Consider the following 17,608-nt stretch of genomic DNA (forward strand, 5'->3'; position numbering starts at 1 on the left):
AGGCCAGGTGCAAAACGGCCTTAGTAAGAAACCTAAGTGCACTGCTCGACCTCCCACCCCATGGAAGCATCTGGGGGGGTAGTGGGTGGCTGAAATCGGGAAGACCCAACCCAACTAGCTACTCGCCCCTCAACCTGTTTGCTCATATAAAACTGATAACATCACCTACCTCCCAGGGCCGCAGTTGTGAATTCAGATCAAATGAGCACATTGTCTGCCCAATGGATCGTATAGAATACAAATGCTTTTCCCTTCCCTTTCCCCATAAGAGCCCCCTTTGCAGGGCTATGTTGGCACATGGGTTTCAGTCATTGCATCTTTATAAATCAGAATCTTCATGGAGGAAAAATCAGAATCTCCGTGGAGGAAGGGCTAGCGCATGCAAGCTGCACTTAAGAATTCCTCTATAACCAAGTCTCTCAGCCTTGTGTAAATTCAGTGGCAGAAAGCTCACATTCACCATTCCACTTTGGGTTTTTTTTTATATAGGGTATCAAGATTAAGTGATTTTTCCAGGGTCGTTTGAACTTGGTTCCCTCTGACTCCAGAGTCAGTGCTGTATCCATTGCATCACCTAGTTCCCTGGGGATATTTCTAATTGTTAGAGAAATATTCTACAGGGGATTTCCTTCATCCAAACAGGTGGGCTACCCATTTATGATTTTAATTTAATAGTTACATGCCAGGGAGTTGCCTGAAGCTCAGAAGCTATGTCACATCATCTAGCGTCAAAGGGAGGAGCTGAATTCAGATTGTCCTGTCCTTGGTCCACTCCAACTTATACCCCTTGCTCCCAGTTCTGTTCTCATACACCCCCAGAAAAGGAGAACCCTCTTACAGATGACAGCTAACAGAGTGATATAGAGTCCTATTTCTCCCTTTTCCCAAATACTGGCATTGAAGGAGTTTACATACATATACTGAGTTCTCCAACATCACTGAGTGCACAGAATGACAAAGATGGGACATCATCACAAAAGTGGATCACACCCTCTGAGAAGGGCCTCAGAGGTATGAGACAATGCGAAGTCAGAGAGGTGGGAGAATTAAGGTTTCCCAGAGAACTTGGCACTTGAACTGGGTTTTAAAGGCTGGGCAGGATTTCAACAGGTCTTAAGACTTAGACACTATGTGATTTCACATGTATCATGGTTTGCCTTCTCAATGGGTGGGGGAGGAGCTGCAGAGAGAACTTGGGACCTAAAATAAACAACTTGTATGCTATACAGCCCACTAATATTTGCATTGCCAAGCCATGTTTCCCTTATATCCTGCATTATTAGATCTGAGTCTGTCTCCTAAAGCCTTTACGACCTCCACCTCCTATTCCCTTTCAAATTATCCTGACTTAATCTCTCACCCTATTCTTGAATAGGCAATCTTCTTTGGCTCCAGTCTCGAGTGATATCACTCTGCCCAAAAGGGCCCCCCATTCATGGTCTTTCACAGCCTGGCTCCAGCTACTTTTCCAGTTGCCTTAGACTGTGTTCCAGCCCATTCTTGGACACGATGCCCTGTTTATCTTACCCTCTCCCAGCTGCGCCTCTTCACCCTGTTCCCCATTTCCAGAGGACTTCCTTTCCTCCCCTCAGTTTCTGTTAAAACGTTGAAGGCCCAGCCCAGGTGATGTGTCTTCCCAGAATCCTTCCTTAATTCCCCAGGTCAAGATGACCTCTCCCTCAAATTTCTCTTGGCACTTGGCCCGGTTTACCGTCTCATGATCTCATTCTTCCTCATCAAAATGGTGTAAATGTCTTTCCCTATTAGACTGTAGACGCCTAACAAGCAGGATCTTGGCCCATTAGAGGCCCTTCCTTATACATAGTAGGTGATCACTGTACTGTGCTATATGTATATGTGCTCCTTGAAGTGAGTGAGAATGTGTGTGTGTGTTCCCTTCTGGTACCCTGCAGGCTGGAAGGGTGAAGAATTCAGGGTCCAGAGGGAGGCCATGGGGCAAAGCGGAGACTGGTCCTAGGGTTCCTGCTTCCGCCATGGGCACGGGGCAGAATGAGGAAGCCAGTCTGGCTCCCCTGTGCCCATATCTCAGAAGAATCCCCCTGGCGCTACCGTCCCGGGCAGCAGCATTGTGGAATGGGTCTGCCCATTTCGGGGATTCTAGTCCCAGCCTGGTCCTCTTGAGGGCAGTCCACTGGGCTAGATGTGGCCCTCTCCAGGGCTTGGGCAGTCAGCCTCAGCCTGGTGGTGGGGTCTGGGGACAATGCTTGGCCACCTCCTGGATGCGGCTGTCTTCTCTGGGAGTCCAGGGCCGAGCATAGCCAGCACGGGGCAGCAGCAGCCGGTCCAGGGTGCCCTCATAGTTGATGTGTCGCTGGGCTGCTATCAGGTACTCTGCTCGAGGGACCAGCAAGGGGCAGGGGCAGGCCCCTGGGGCCCAGAGGAACTCCCTTCGCTCTAGTGGGGTCCAATTCTTGTAAGAGTGTTGCACCTGAATGTCATACCGGGTCTCCTCACCCACACGGAGCCGTGCCAGGACCCGGGCCCGGAATACTGTGGGTATCAGCAATGAGCAAGCAGACTCAGGAATTTGGAGAACAGCTTACAGAGCCCCCTTATTTGTGTAGAGAGCCCTCTGGAAAGGTTTCAGGATAACCCACAAGTCAATCGCAGAGCAAGTTCCCCCCACTCCTTTAGAATATTTTCTAAATGTCCTGGCCCAAGCTATTCATCTTACAGAGGGGGAAACTGATACTTGGGGAGGTGTGTGACTAGAATCAGAACCCAATTCCCCTGCCTCTTAGTCTAAGACAGCCTATAGGCAGCAAAAGAGTGGGAGAAGAGGCAGTTTGGTGCAAGGAGGGAGAACTAGCTTTTTAATTGGAGTTTGGGGGTTCAAATCTCAGCCTTGCTTATTCCTTGCAGGGCAAGTTAACTCAACCTTATTTTCTACCTCTGAATAATAAAGGAAGTCAAGCTAGATGATGTCTAAGGTTCCTTTTAAATATAGAGCCTGTGGAAATCTATAAATCAGAGTGCTCCAATCTGAAGGTGAGAGAAGATGACAGTTGAGGTAGGAATAGGAAATTAGGAGCCCAGGGACTTCATGGAGGTAAATAGAGGGGATCTTACCAAAGTCACTCCTGCAGTAATGAAGCAGACGCTGGCTCCGGCCCTTGGCACCTGGGCATGGCTGGCAAGTCTCTACAGATGGCAATGAAGTGGACAAATGGATTCTGATTCCAGCTTGTGGACAGGGGATTAAAGAAAAGGACTTCCCTGTTCTACTCAGGAGAAAAGGAAACCCACCTGTTTCAATGGGCCGCTCCCGAAGTGGGGAGAATCCTGGAGAGGAGGGGGATGGCCGAGTCCAGGCTGGGGCAGTCTCCTGGGGCCCCACCTCCACCTCCCGAGTCTGTGGCTGTCTCAGAGGACTCCTGTGATTCTGCAGGGCATAATAGGCATCCCTTGGCAGCCAGAACTCAAACTCAATGCCTGGGTTGGGCTCTTGGAAGAGAACCTAGGAGAGGAAAGACAGATTCCCATTTATACTAAAGTCTCAGTTTCCAAAGATCCCACATTGTAGTTGATTCAGAGTCAGTACCATGGAGAGAACCCCTAGCCTAAGTGTGAGAATTTAATCCTGGGTTCAAGTTCAGACTCTTTCATTAATTCACTGAGTCATCTTGGGCTTTCTAGGCTTTCATTTTCCCATCTGTTCAGTGAGGGCTGAGTCTAAATGCTTTGTAAATCTCATTCTAATTTTGAGAAATAAATACAAAGTCTGGGCTTGAATCCAGACTCCCCATTTGCTGGCTGCCGAAACCTAAAGAATTCTCCGAGCTCAGATATAGGATCTCCTCCCTGCCCTGCCTGCCTTCCAGAGTGGCTCTGGCAAATAGCAAATTTCTGCAAAACTTGAAGATTTCAAAAGGAACATGGAAGGATCGTTCCCGTTTAAGCCCTAATCCGAGACTAACTCATAATTTAGGCTCTCAAACAGTCTTGCAGAGCATCTCCCTAAACAGTCATATTCTCTTTGGCTACAATGTTACTAAGTCTTTGAATACATTAGATACCATTAGATTGTATGCTCCTTGGGGGAAAAAAAGAGGCTGCCTTCTTTCTTTGTAGCCTCAGTTCAAAACAGTGGCTAGAATATAATAGGTGCTTAATAAATATTAGTTGACTGCCTGCTAGATTTCTGGCAATTGCAGGTAACAATACCCTTAGCTCCCACACAAGCACTAGAGTTAACAATAGTTTCAAATCCAGGACAATATGTATTTATCTCATAGAAAATGCTGGGAAACAAAGAATGGAGGTATTATTTTCCCCATTTTACAGATGAGGGAACTGAAACAGGGTTTAAGTAATTTTCCAAAGACCACACAGCTAGTAAGTGAAGGAGGCAAGGATTAAACACAGGTTTCCTGATTTTAAGCCTAAAGTTGTTTCTTTGATTACTCACTGCCTCCTACAATATTTCAGCTGACCCACAATAATAGTATTTTCGTTAGCTCCTGTGGCAATATGTCTCCTATACCTAAGTCTACAATAACTCACAAATATTCTCAGGATTGGTCTCTGCCCCTCACCCTGGATTACAATTACCTGCAAGTGAAGATCTTCACCTGTGGGTCCAGCTGCCCACAGACTCTCATCACGGTCATTGGTGCGGCTATAGTAGACCTGGGTCTCGGCCACCTGGAAGGTCCCTGGCCAGTCAATGGCCCAGTCCCCATTGAAGACATAGCGCCCATCACTGCCCATTAGTGCTGGGTGTCAGGGGAGGGAAAAGAGTTCAGGGGATTTGCTAGAAGCCAAGTTAGAGCTTTTTGCCAGTCTTGGGTTCCCAGACCTCAGTTTCCCACATGCAGTAAGGTACTAGGAGAGCCTTCAGGCCAGAGGGAGGGAGTGGGATTCACCTAGCCCTAAACTCAGATCGGCTTCCTCAGAGTCCCCATGCCTTAAGGATAGCCCCCCTCTAGATAAGGAGGGAATATCCCCAGACTTTCTCTTTACCCTCCACCCCAGCAGGGCCAGGAAATGGGATGCCCTCCGGGCTCTTACCCAGATAATTTCTGCTCCGGTCAGTGACTCTGATATTCCGGGCACCAATGGGAATAAGAGTCACATTCCAGTAGCCATGTGATTGACCTGGAAGGAAATGCGGTAGAGTAGGGGAGGCAAATGAGCCTCAAAGCTTTGACTTGTTGCCCTCCCTCAAGAGTCATGAGTATACTAGTATTCAGGATCCCATGAGTGCATGGGTCATGTAAGCCTAGGGGTGCTTGGGGGAGCACGCATGTGGGTAACACTGAAAAGAGCATCAAGTTGTAACTCTTACTAATTCTACTTCAGCTCACTGTCCTCCTGCTGGGCTTTCACTTCTATCAAATGGACCATTTGTCTCAGCTGACATCCCATTTCTAAAGCCCCTTTCAGCTCTAATGGGGCTATATTCTAATGTCCCCTCCACCCCTTTCTGATATTCTGTATTCTAAGGCTTTTGACTTTCTCTGCTCCAAGGTCTCTCTGCCTTTTAAGTCTTTAGCTCTAAAATTTTCCAGTCTGTCTGAGGGTCTCCCCTTGCTCTGACCCTATTACGTTCTAAGACCACTTCTCTGGGCCTATTTCCTCATCTATCAAATAAAGAGTTAGATTAGATTAAGTTCCTTTTAATCCTAAATCTCTGATCATTCTGGATCTGATATTCTGTCTAAGGGTCTTTTTCCAGCTTTGATATTCTATGTTCCAGAAGCTAAAAGGGCCAAGTGGGACAGGTGAAGCCGAGCCATGTAAAACCTAGAGTAATATGGACTAGGTAAGGACAAGAAGAGGGGCCCAGAAAGGAAGGGTTCAGCTCTGCAGGGGAGCAGTCACCGGATGGTGGGACAGCCTCACTGAAGACTTGCTGGATGAAGAGACAAGAGTTGTTCCTGCCACCACATTGCCCACAGTGGTCCTCCTGGATGCCGGAGCCTAGGATCCCATCACAGCCTGCAGTCTGGGAGACATAGGTAATGAGACACACTTGGCTTGGGTGTGCTTCCATTTCCCCTTCTGCTTCCATAGAGCTAAGGACTTCAGAGATATCCTCCCTCAAGCCCATCCCAGGAACAGCCTTGGGCTGTCCTCAGTTTCCCCCTCCACTTCCCTCTTCAGGAATGGTATGGAAAGCCAAAGGTCCCTGGGCATTTATGGCAGAGGCTGGGTTGAGCTAGGGAAAAAGCTCTCACAAGGCATCTGCCATTGATACAAAGCCCCTCCAAGTCCGGGCTGCAGGGGGTCCCATCCAGCACTCGTCCAAAGGTGTAGTAGAAAGTGTGGCCCTCCGCCAAGCAGTTCAGGTCACATAGGTTGGGAGCTGCAAGAGGAGAGCATGAGAGGTGGGAAAAAGGTCCCTAACTGTAACCTCCCGAATGTTCTTCCTGGGAAGTTCCCCTAATTACTCTATCCCATTATTGCAGGTCCCCTTGCCAATAAGTCTGAGATCACAGGCTTAAGCCAGTTATGAATCAGTTTCACAAATTCACAAATTCCCTTTTCAATTCTTAGGAGGGTGGAATACATCCTCATTCCTGAAGGCCCAATTTCTCCTGCTTCTAATCTAAAATTCTGGCTGATTATTCAGTTACCCATTCCCAGACTTGGATATCCCTAAGCTGTCTGTGCAGTAAGGCTTGGGAGTGAGAATTTACCAGAGTTAACTAGCCTTGGGCACAATCACTCACCTCCATAGAAGGGTACCCACTGGTAGGTGGCCTGGTCACTCAGAACAGGCCTGCTGTTGTAGAGGGCACACTGTAGCTCCCTGAAGGGCATGGCACCAGAGGGGCATTCCTGACAAGCAAAGCAGGGAGGGAACTTTCTGTCAAGGGGAAGAAAGGGCAGTGCTCTTGGGCTGGAAGATCAGAGGCTGCTAGGGAAAAGGGGGAAGAGTTGGAACTGTGAGACTAGGGGAAAAGGAGGGTGAGAGCATCAGGGATGTATATGGGCAAGAATTTCACCAATAGCACCTGAGAGACTCAAGAGAACTTTGGGAAGTTTTTGGGAGGGAGGAAAAAGAGGGATTGTGGGCAACGCTGAAAGAAATCTTGAGAAAACGAGTATCCTTTCAAGAATTGGAAATTGATGGGATGCCCGTCAATTAGAGAGTAGCTGAGCAAGTTAGGTTATGTGAATGTGATGGAATGCTATTGTGCTGTAAGAACGAAGGAGGACTATGTTTTGCATGACTTCACATGTATAATTGATATCATATTGCCTTCTCCATAAGTGGGGGAAGGGCTGGAAGGCAAGAATTTGGAACTCAAAATTTTAAAAAGTGAATGCTAAACAAAGTATAATTTTAATAGAAAAAATGACGAAGGGGATGGCTTCAGAAAATGAAAGAGTATTTAGTGAGAGATTGAAGCTGTAATTGGGTAGGAAGAACATCTGGATAGAATATTGCCTATGGAGAATAGATGATGTCCCTTGAGTCTGTGGGAGTGGGAGGGAATATGGGGCTACAGAGGACAAAGTGGGGGGTAAGAGTCAGAATCACAGACTAGGAGAGCCTTTTTTAAAAAACAGCATCAGAGCTGGGAATTTACAATTGCTCAAAGTCATAAAGCAGACCAGAAACAGAGCTGGGACTCATCCTAGGTTTTTGGAATCCAATGTTCTTTCCAATGTCTAGCTGAATGTTTTTTGAGGAACTGTATCTGGGAGTGGGGGGTTAGTTGAAGGACATAAGGTGTCATCTGGGAATTGGGGGTCTCTGGAGGCTTTGGGGGACTCACAGGGAGCCTGCATAGGCGGTACTGGTGAGAGTCTCCCCCGCAAGCATGTTCTCGGGAAATCCTGCAGGCAGATGGGGGGTAGGAGGGTCAGAGGCTGTCAGGAAAGAAGCAGTAGTGGCTGGCTTACAACACCCTCCCCCCACTTCCTGCATACACCCTCCCAGCCTAGCCCCACATTCCGACAGGATTAAAGGGCTGTACACTTGGGATGGGGCGTGGGGGTGCTCAGTGCCCAGGCCTGCCCTGACCCCCACTTCCCATCAACCCCCACCTTCTCATCCTGAGCCCTAGGGGAGGGTGGAGTGGAAGGGGAGGGCAAATGCCCCAGGTACTCCCCACCCCACTGGAGAAGATGCAAAGCTACTTAGAGAGACCCGACTCTTCCAGCTTCCCCAAATCCCCTAGCTCCCATCCTTTCCCAGGCTTCCCATGGGAAGAAGCACTCCTCCTCAGCTCTCCCTTTCCCATCATCCTCAGGGTCTCACCGCATACATCTCCGGCTGCGCACTGAAGCCCCCTGCCCGCAAGTGGTGGAGCAGCCACTCCAGGCCCCCCAGGACGTCCACTCACTGGACCCAGATCTTCCCTACTTGGAGGAAGATGAAGTTAGAGGGACCCAGGGAGCTCCCAGCCTAAAGGCACCCCCCCCCTCAATGAGTTTCCTCTGGGCCCCTTTATGAGGTGGAGCCAGGAAGGGAAGTACGAAGGCCCTCAGGGGCCCTGTCTCCCTAGAGGAGACCCCTCCCTCTGTCAACATGGCCCAGCCCCAATCCTTCCCCTGCCCTATGAGGAGACAGGCAGCAAATGGGGAGCTTCCAGAGCTACTAGAAAGCAGCTTCGGGGTGCTGGGTGCTTTCTAGCCTCAGCCTGTTCAACCAGCTTTAGCCCCAACCCCCAAGAACACTGGCTCAGCCCTAAAAAGGATAAGGATATGTGTGTAATTTCCATAAGAGGAGGGATAAGGAGGAAAAATAAGTTAAGACAGGGGCCCTAAAGGCTGGTGGGATGTGAGGATGTGGGGTCCAGAGGAAGAGACATTAGTAGGTGGGAGGGAGGCTCCTCAGGACCTGGTAAAACTGGGGCTGAGTGAGGGGAGGGCTGCAAAAAGGAAAGGTGCCCCCACCCCCACCTGGCTCACTCCTCAGAAAACCCTCAGAATGCCAAGCCTAGCAAAGGCCCTTGTCTACCTCCTACTTGTTTCCCCTGGGCCACTGCCTGGGCGGAATTCCATGGAGGCTAGTGTCCAGAGATGCGGGGGCTGGGTTTCTAAGGACTGGAAAGGGCCCATAAACACAGAGTCAGGCCAGCTTGTAACCTCTGGCAGGAATCCCCCAACATTAACAAGGCTCATACAGAGTGGGCTGCTCCTCCCCCAAGTGCAGCTGATCCTCTCCACAAACCCCTCCCACCCCTAGCTCCTGTCCCTTTAGGACCAGGCTTGGGTTCAGGGATCGGGGACTAAGGGGGCCCTTAGTAACATACACACATCCTGCTCCCTGAACTTCGAGGCTGCTTTTCCCCCTCCCCCTCAAACAGCACCCAAAGGTCACTAGCAAGGAGCTCCATCCATCCCAGTGAGTCACAGAGAGGATTACAGGAAAGGGCCCTTGTGGACTTTAGGTCAGTGCACGTGCCTCTGGGACCGGGAGCTCCGACTTTCCAAGATGGCTCCCACAAAAAGGGCTGGGGCATCTTCCCCCCAGGAGATGGGGAGTGGGCAGCAGTTCCGGGAAGGGGTGAGAACTAGGCCAGAAGAGGACAAGGAAGGAGCTGGGGCTTCTGGGACAACTAGGATGTCAAATCCAGGCGCATTTCCTTTACCTGAGTCCTCCCCTCCAAAGCACAGGATAGGTATATCCAGAGCAGGAGCAGGACTGGTCCAGGCCTGGGCCTAAGGGTACCAAAGAGCAGAGGTTAGGGGCTGCAGGGGGCCGAGAGAAGGGTCCTCAATGACTCTTTCCAACAATGAGATATTTCAGGTTAGTTCCAATAATCTAGTGACGGAAAGCCCTCTACCCCAGAGAGAGGACTGTGGGAACGGAGCGTGGACTACAGAATGGCATTCTTACTCTCTCTACTGTTATTTGCTTACATTTTGTTTTCTTTCTCAGTTTTATTTCCTTCTTGATCTGATTTTTCTTGTGCAGCAAGATAACTGTACAAACATGTATACATATATAGGATTTAACATGTATTTTAACATGTATTAGATTACCTGCTATCTAGGGGAGGGAGTGGGGAGAAGAAAGGGATAATTTGGAACAGAAGGTTTTGCAAGGGTCAGTGTTGAAAAATTACCCATGCATGTGTTTTATAAATAAAAATCTTTAATAACAAATGAAAAAGAGAGAGAGAAGAATCTCTTATCTGGCTTAATCATAATTGCTAGCATTTATATAGTACTTTAAAGTTGACAAAGCACTTTGCTTATATTGTCTCATCCTCACAATAGCCCAGGTAGGTAGGTGCCCAATTTAAATGAAAATAATTTAAATTGAATTATCCCAAAGTAAGTAATAAGGCAAGATTTGAATTCAGGAACATGAGTCTCCCATGGGAGTCCAGATGATCACTTGCTGAGGATGAGTAACCTATTCAGTTGTGTGTTGGATTTGTGATTCTGCAACTAAATGACCTCAAAGTTCTCTTCCAGTTAGCTCTGGATGCCTCCTAACTACTCACACTATTTGCCTTTCCTTGGCTGGGTATCATGCCCTCTGCCAGCATGCGCCAAAACCCCTCTTTAAGACAGCAGATGATTTTTGAGAACTGCCACGTCAGGAAAATTCATCACATGGCCATGACAGTGATAAACTGCTCTGAGCTTTGCCAGGCTGGTCCTCCATGTCAAAGATTCTATCCTTGGACTGTACTCCACACAGTTCTTGGAGATACTTGATAAATTTGATTTTTTTCCTTTTGTGATCTAAGGTTTTTCCTAGTGGACAATCTATGTCATATATATATATAAAACATCTCAGTCAGGCCTTTGCTCCTATACTCCTATCCTTCTAACATTATTCTTTTTTTTTCATCTTCCATAATAAATAATTCAAACTTTTTCTCCTTCTGCCCCACTACCATCTATATGTCCTATACTTAATTTGACTATAGACCTCCTATATCTCTAAGAATGCTAAGTACATACAAAAGGTATTTACTCCTTAAAACTTCTCTATTATCTCTAATCAAAGGAGAAGAAACTAATCCCTCTCTGAATTCTTCATTCCATTCCCAGCATTCTGCCATCTCCAGCATTCCAGATTCCCCTTAAATCTAATGCCTTTCTCTTATTTATTTCCAATTCATCCTGTAAATATCTTGTGGGTACATAGTTACCTGAATGTTGTCTTTCACATTAGCCTATGAGTTCCTTGAGAGTGGGACTGTCTTTTGCCTTCCTTTGTATCCCTTACACTTAACACAGTATCCACAACATAGAGGGTGCTTAATAAAATTTTAGTGACTGACATTTTATTTTACTTTAATTTTTTGAAATAACTTTTTATTGACAGAACCCATGCCAGAGTAATTTTTTAAAACATTATCCCTTGCACTCACTTCTGTTCCGATTTTCCCCTCCCTCCCTCCACTCCCTCCCCCAGATAGCAAGTGGTCCTATACATGTTAAATATGTCATAGTATATCCTAGATACAGAAGGTAGAAATAACTCGGGAAGAAAAACAAAAATGCAAGCAGTTTACATTCATTTCCCAGTGTTCTTTCTTTGGGTGTAGCTGCTTCTGTCCATCCTTGATCAATTGAAACTGAGTTAGATCTCTTTGTCAAAGAAATCCACTTCCATCAGAATACATCCTCATACAGTATCATTGTTGAGGTATATAATGATCTCCTGGTTCTGCTCATTTCACTTAGCATCAGTTCATGTAAGGACTGACTTATTTTACTGCCACTCCTTAGGTTTTATTTTATCCTTAGCCTTAAGAAGTTTACATTCTATTTGAGGAGACAATATATGTAACATAGATATATAAGTATAAATAAAATGAATATGAGGTAATTTGGCTTTGAAAGAAGAAACAGCTGAGTGAAGTGAGCAGAACCATTACACTGTGCACAAAAACAAGATTATGTGATGATCAACTAGGATAGACTTAGCTCTTCTCAGCAATTTGGTGATCCAAGAAAATTCCAATAGACTTGAGAAGGAAAATGCCATCTGCATCCAGAGAGAGAACTATGGAGACTGAATGTGGATCAAAATATATTATTGTCACCTTTTTCTTTTCTTTCTTTTTTTTGTTTTTGCTTTTTCTTTCTTGTGGTTTTCCCTTTTGTTTTGATTTTTCTTTCACAACATGACTGATATGGAAATATTTTTAACATGATTATAAATGTATAACTATAAATCTATCAGATTACTTGCTGTCTTGGAAAGAGGGAGTGTAAGGGAGGGAGAGAGAAAAAAATTGGAACTCAAAACCTTACCAAAATGAATGTTGGAAACTATCTTTACCTATCTTGGTTCCTATCTTTTTCCAGTGATTCTCTTCTCCATAAACTGAGCTACTTCCTTTTTTAAAAAGTAACTTTAAAGAATTTAAACATGAACATTCAGTGTATAAAGAACAGAAGAGGTGATTATATATGAAAGCGAACTTCTGTTATGTAATTTTAAAGTACATACTAAATATAACATGATAGTAGCAAAAAAAACACTTTAATTTAATTGGAAAAAATAAAATGCTGTTGATAAAAAAAAGAAAGAAAAGAATCAGCAGCTGGAGGATGGGGTTAGGAAGGGCTTCATGGTGGTGGTCATATATATAAATTGAAATTCTAAAGGAAATAAAATTCTAAGAAGCAGAGATGAGGAAGGATGTCATTCCAGGCATGGCGGATAGCCAGTGCAAATGCACAGAGATGGAAGATGGATTGTAATATGAAAGAAATAGTAAAGAAGGTTTCTCTGACTGGCCAGCCAAAGTAGAAGTACAGAACAAGGCTGAAACAATTAAGTTGGAGCCAGGTAGGATGAAGCTTTGAAAACTTTGAAAAAAAATTCAAAAGATAATGGGGGAGCCATTGATATTTATTGAAGAGAGGAGTGACATGATCAGACCTGTGCTTTTGGAAAATCAGTTTAAGCAGCTGGGCAGAGGAAGGATTGAAGTGGAAAGAGACAACTCTGGGAGATTAAGATCAGCCTTTGAGGCTGCATTGAGGGCATCTTCACCTGAATCAAGATCACAGATTTAAGGAAGTCATCTAACCCAACTTATGGGTCTTGACTGTCAGTGCCCTGGCAATCCTCCAAATTTGCTTTTCAATCATGTATGATTCTTCATGACTCCATTTAGGGTTTTCTAAGTAAAGATACTGGAGTCATTTTCCATTTCCTTCTATAACTCGTTTTACATAGGAAACTGAGGTACACAGGGATAAGTGACTTGCCCAGAGTCACACAGTTAGTATCTGAGGCTGGATTTGAATTCAGGTCTTCCTGACTCCAGGACCACCACTATCCACTGTACCACCTAGCTGCTCTTGGTCAGGAGATCTAGTTCCAAACTCTGACTCCAGTGCTTACCACCTGAAAGACCATAACCCAGGTATTTTATATTTCCTAGACTCAGTTTCCCCATCAAAATGGGGGAATTTTTTTTTATTGCTGTTTGCTTTTTTTCTTTTTGATCTGATTTTTCTTGTGCAGCATGATAAATGTGGAAATATGTTTAGAAGATTTGCACATGTTTAACCTATATTGGATTACTTGCTGTCTAGGGGATCTGAGGGAAAAAATTTTGGAACTCAAGGCTTTGCAAGGATAAATGTCGAAAACTATGCATATATTTTGAAAAGAAAAAGCTGTTATTTAAAAATTAAATAAAAATATGTGTACATAAAAAAATAAATCCTTTAAACTGAGGTTGGAGGGGAAAGATCCTTATGAACCCAGGAATTGGTTCATTTTCTCAAATACTTATTAAGAACCTACAAGGAAGCTGGGACTGTACAAGAGCTACACAAACAAGACACATTTTCTCTGGCTGTCTACAATGCTCTCCCTCAACTCTGATTGCTGACCCCCCTGATTTTCTTTAACCCTTAATTAAACCCCCACGTTCCCACCTTCTCCAATTCCTCTTTATTCCAGGGCCTTCCCTGACTAATTATTTCCTATTTCTCTTGTATAGAGCTTGTTTTGTATAGCTTTGTTTGCAAGGCGTCTCCCAGGTTAGAGTGTAAACTCCTTGAGGTCAGGAACTATCTTTTGCCTCTTTTTGTGTCATCGAAGGCAGTTCAGCCCCACACCTGGCTCACAGCAGGTGCTAAGTAAATGTTTACTGATTGCATAATATAAAAACCAAAAAAGAAAAAAAAGAAAGTCCCTGCCCCCAAGCTGTTAGATTTAGTCACGAACACTGAGTTTTGAATCCCATTTCATACATTTTGGGGTATATAACACCAACTTCTCAAGGCTCCTATAATGGCTGTGGTAAGGATCAAGTGAGATACTGCATGTAAAGCACATTGAAAACCTTAAAAGAATATATGAATGCAAGCTATTGTTATCATCCTCATCATCATTCAACTAAGGTATATCTAACACAAGAAGATCACTAAATTCAGGATTTTGAGAAAGAAGAAAGGTTGGGATTCAGAGCAGGATACACAGGTCCCTGAGCCTTAGGAAATCCCCATATTTACACACACACACACACACACACACACACACACACACACAGTTTTGCTATGGATTTGTAGTTTAGTTGTTCTCTGGCTTGGGTATCCAATACATATGAGCATCCCTATAAATATGACTAAATAAACTCAGGAAGGTCTCTCCTGTCTGAGTTTTGGTTTTCTCATCTGTCAAACAGCTCACTTGGGGGAAGGGGAGAGCACCTTACTCTCATCAGCCAAACCCTCATTCTGATTCTGACAACTCCCTTCCCCTCCCCTCCCTGGCTCCCATATACCAGTGTCCCTTAACTCCTTATCTCTAAGTACAGGCCTGGCCACTGATCTGATGTTGGCAGGAAAATAAGCAGCTGCCTAAATCTCTTGGGAAGGGAGGGAGTGTTTGGATGGTAGGGAAACTAGGTGGAGGAGGCAGGATTAGGGTGGATGTCCCTGATGGGGAGGTCAGTGGTTAGTGCCCACCCAAGCTTGACACTGGGCTCTTTTAGGCAATTTGGGACTGAGTCAAGGGGCAATATCCAAGCTCCTAAGTAATTGTCCTCCTCAGTAAGCACCGATACTCCCTTAGTGTTGGGTGGCCAACAGCACTCCTATGTGACCAGAAAAAATTGAACTGTCAAGAATCAAAGAAACATGGAATGACAGAACTGAAAAGGACCTCGGAATCTAGTCCTGTCATGTGACAGATGGGAAATCTGATTCCCATCTACAGAAAGTGACTGACCCAAGGTCCCACAATCAACAAGGGGCCCCAGGGTTTGGTTTCTCCAGTGAGAGGGAGCTACCAACTGGGCTGAACACAGAGGTCCCCAGGGGCATCCTTTCTCTCCTCATTTTCTATTGACTCAGGGATTGGAATTGTTGATTGTGGGAAGGATCTCGAAGAAGAGAGGCAGTGTTGTGTAATGGAAAGAAAACTTTTTTTTGTCCTCAGGAGACCTGGCCTCCCTGTGGACTAAGTAAGTCCCTTCTACTCTCCTGGCCTCCATTGCTCCTTCTGTGATAGGAAGGTTAGATCACCTCCTACTAGGTGGTGCTAGTCCAGCGCTAACACTCTGGAATTCTCTGAAGATTCTACACCAAGAAGGTAATTTGGCTTCAAGAGCATCATTTAGAGCATAACCCACCAAGTCTTGGGCCAAGCCCTGTTGGGGGAGGGGTAAGGAAGGCCAAGAGAGGAATGAACTTGGGTGCTGTATGAAGCTTTGAACACTCACAGAGACTTCCTGGGGAGGAGAGGGAAGATTCTGGAAACAGGAGTGGGGGGAAGGGGCAGGAAGATTACCCATCTACTCCTGGCTGAATGCCTGACTTTCAGTGAGAAGAGACACTGGCCTGGGAACTCCTGGGTTCTCCTTGCTTATCATCTCTAGGTCCAAGATTCTATTTCTCAGAACTTCCCAGTTCTAGGTGACTAAGTGAAGAAGGAACCTAGTTGCTTTAAAAGTGCTTTTGAGAATCTTGTAGGAAAGAAAATACTGGTGATATCCCCTAGGAAGGCAGGGAGTTTACCCTAGAATGGAGAGGGGGGTCTGGAATCTGGGAAGAGGGGATAGGCTGACCCTTCAGGGGAGGTTTTAATAGTTTAGGAAGGAAGGGCATAGAGGGAAGGAATGAAAAGGTGGGTGATGGGAAATGGGAAGGATGGAGGTAGGTTTGGTGCCTGGAACAGCTGAAGGAATAAGTCAAAGGGTGCTGCTTTTATAACTACCCCTAATCTCCCCCTCTTCCTGTTTTCCAGCAAAATTTATAGATGAGAGCGTTAATTGTTAAGAGAACTTGGAGGGCTGTAACCTAGGTCTAGTCCCATATCTGTGACTTTTCCCTGAGCTCTGGGTCTCAATTCTTCCACCTTTTAGAGGGGGCCGTTGGGCTAAATGATCCTTTCAGCTCTGACATTCTGTTCTAAAGTCCTTTCCAGCTCAGCCATTCCATGATCTAACTTCGGAAGTCTTCCCCCAACCCCCAGTTGTAAAGTTCTCTGAGACACCCATTTCTTCATGGAAAGGACAGAGACATATACTGTTCCCTAAAGTTTCTTTGGAAAGAGTTTGAGGGAGTGGGGAGGTCCGAGATTTAGCACGATGCGCGGTTAGGGAAGGGAATGGTGTCTAAATTCATTGCTCTAGGGAAGGGGGAACCCTTGAAGGGTCCAGGGACTTACCAGAGCTTCCCCGCCGGGTGTTCAACCCGAGTTTCTTGGGTCCCTGAATGAGGTGGCATCTGGGGGGGAAGGCGCGGTCGCGCGTGGAGCTGGGCGGGCCACCTCTTCCTAACCTGGGTCGAGCGTCTGAGCGGCTCTCCTGGCCGGGACTGGCGGGCTGTGGGGTGCTGCCCGAGCAGCGGCCCCTCCCACCCCGGGCCGGCGGGAGGAGGGAGGCGGGGGCGCCTTCGGGGCCCCGCGCCGTCCTAGGCCCCCACCCCTTCCACCCCACCCAGGTCCCATTAACCCCTCCACGCTCATCCTGGGACTATGGGGCTCCTTGGCTCTGCTAAGTGGAGCTACCAGGCACCTCAGGGGTTAAAAATATTGGGGGTCAAGGAAATGGAGAGGGAAAGGATTGCGTCTCCCTGGGTTCTGCAGTAGGGGACTGCTCTGGCAGGTGCGGAGCGGTGGGCACTGGGATCTCCCCCAAAGGGAGAGAAGCTTCAGTCAGGGGACCACCCCCTCCCCCAGCGGCTCAGCGGGGGCGGGGAGGGGCGGGACCGAATTGCCCTTCGGAGTTCGCTCTCTCCGAGCTCCCGGAACTCAAGAGCTGGAGCTGAGAGTGGGGGGCGGGGGGGAAAGGGGACCACAGAGGGACGTGGAGGAGCATGGGGGCAGGGTGAGAACTTATTCTCGTCGGCTGTCCCGCCTCTCAGGGGCCGGAGCCATAATAAGGGCCCCAGGCGACCTGGAACATCAGTCTGCCGGGCCGTGAAGTGACCTTGGGTATCCCCACAGTCCCGGAGGGAAGGGAGAGGGGCGGGGCGAGGGAGGGAGCCATATAGTTCCTCCCCTCTCTTCTCCTCCCTCTCCCCTCTCCCAATCTCATTTTTCCTCCCCCCCCACCCTCCCCGCCAACTATTACCTCCATCTTCCTCTCATCACCGCCCCCCACCCCGCCCCGGGCGTTGCTATTTCTGCTACTCCTGCTCAGGCCGGGAAATGTGAGCGCCGGGTGCGGTGCTCCCTAGGGGGAGGAGGGAAGGA

At 46.9% G+C, this 17,608-nt stretch overlaps 1 protein-coding gene across 1 annotated transcript; it reads right to left on the minus strand.

Moving 5' to 3' along the window:
* Positions 1–302: 302 nt before the first annotated feature.
* Positions 303–16,787, minus strand: ADAMTSL5 (ADAMTS like 5). Its single transcript, XM_051972210.1, has 12 exons — positions 16,580–16,787; positions 9,570–9,639; positions 8,234–8,334; positions 7,749–7,809; positions 6,696–6,804; positions 6,201–6,328; positions 5,845–5,968; positions 5,032–5,118; positions 4,573–4,736; positions 3,268–3,478; positions 3,091–3,162; positions 303–2,511 (listed from the first exon to the last, which is right to left on the minus strand). The coding sequence occupies exons 1-12, from the start codon at positions 16,636–16,638 to the stop codon at positions 2,195–2,197; spliced, it is 1,503 nt and encodes a 500-aa protein (XP_051828170.1). The 5' UTR covers positions 16,639–16,787; the 3' UTR covers positions 303–2,194.
* Positions 16,788–17,608: the final 821 nt, after the last annotated feature.

This window comes from Antechinus flavipes, chromosome 1 (genome assembly GCF_016432865.1).
Source record: "Antechinus flavipes isolate AdamAnt ecotype Samford, QLD, Australia chromosome 1, AdamAnt_v2, whole genome shotgun sequence".
In the NCBI taxonomy this organism is placed as follows: domain Eukaryota; kingdom Metazoa; phylum Chordata; class Mammalia; order Dasyuromorphia; family Dasyuridae; genus Antechinus; species Antechinus flavipes.

What these genes read in the sequence shown, in the direction of transcription:
- ADAMTSL5 (XM_051972210.1), bottom strand. Translation starts at nt 16,638, where the DNA reads ATGCCACCTCATTCAGGGACCCAAGAAACTCGGGTTGAACACCCGGCG. An exon ending in GTATCAATGGCAGATGCCTT is followed by an intron (nt 5,969 to 6,200) that starts GTGAGAGCTTTT and finishes TATGTCTCCCAG; the next exon opens with ACTGCAGGCTGTGATGGGAT. An exon ending in TTACTGCAGGAGTGACTTTG is followed by an intron (nt 2,512 to 3,090) that starts GTAAGATCCCCT and finishes TGATACCCACAG; the next exon opens with TATTCCGGGCCCGGGTCCTG.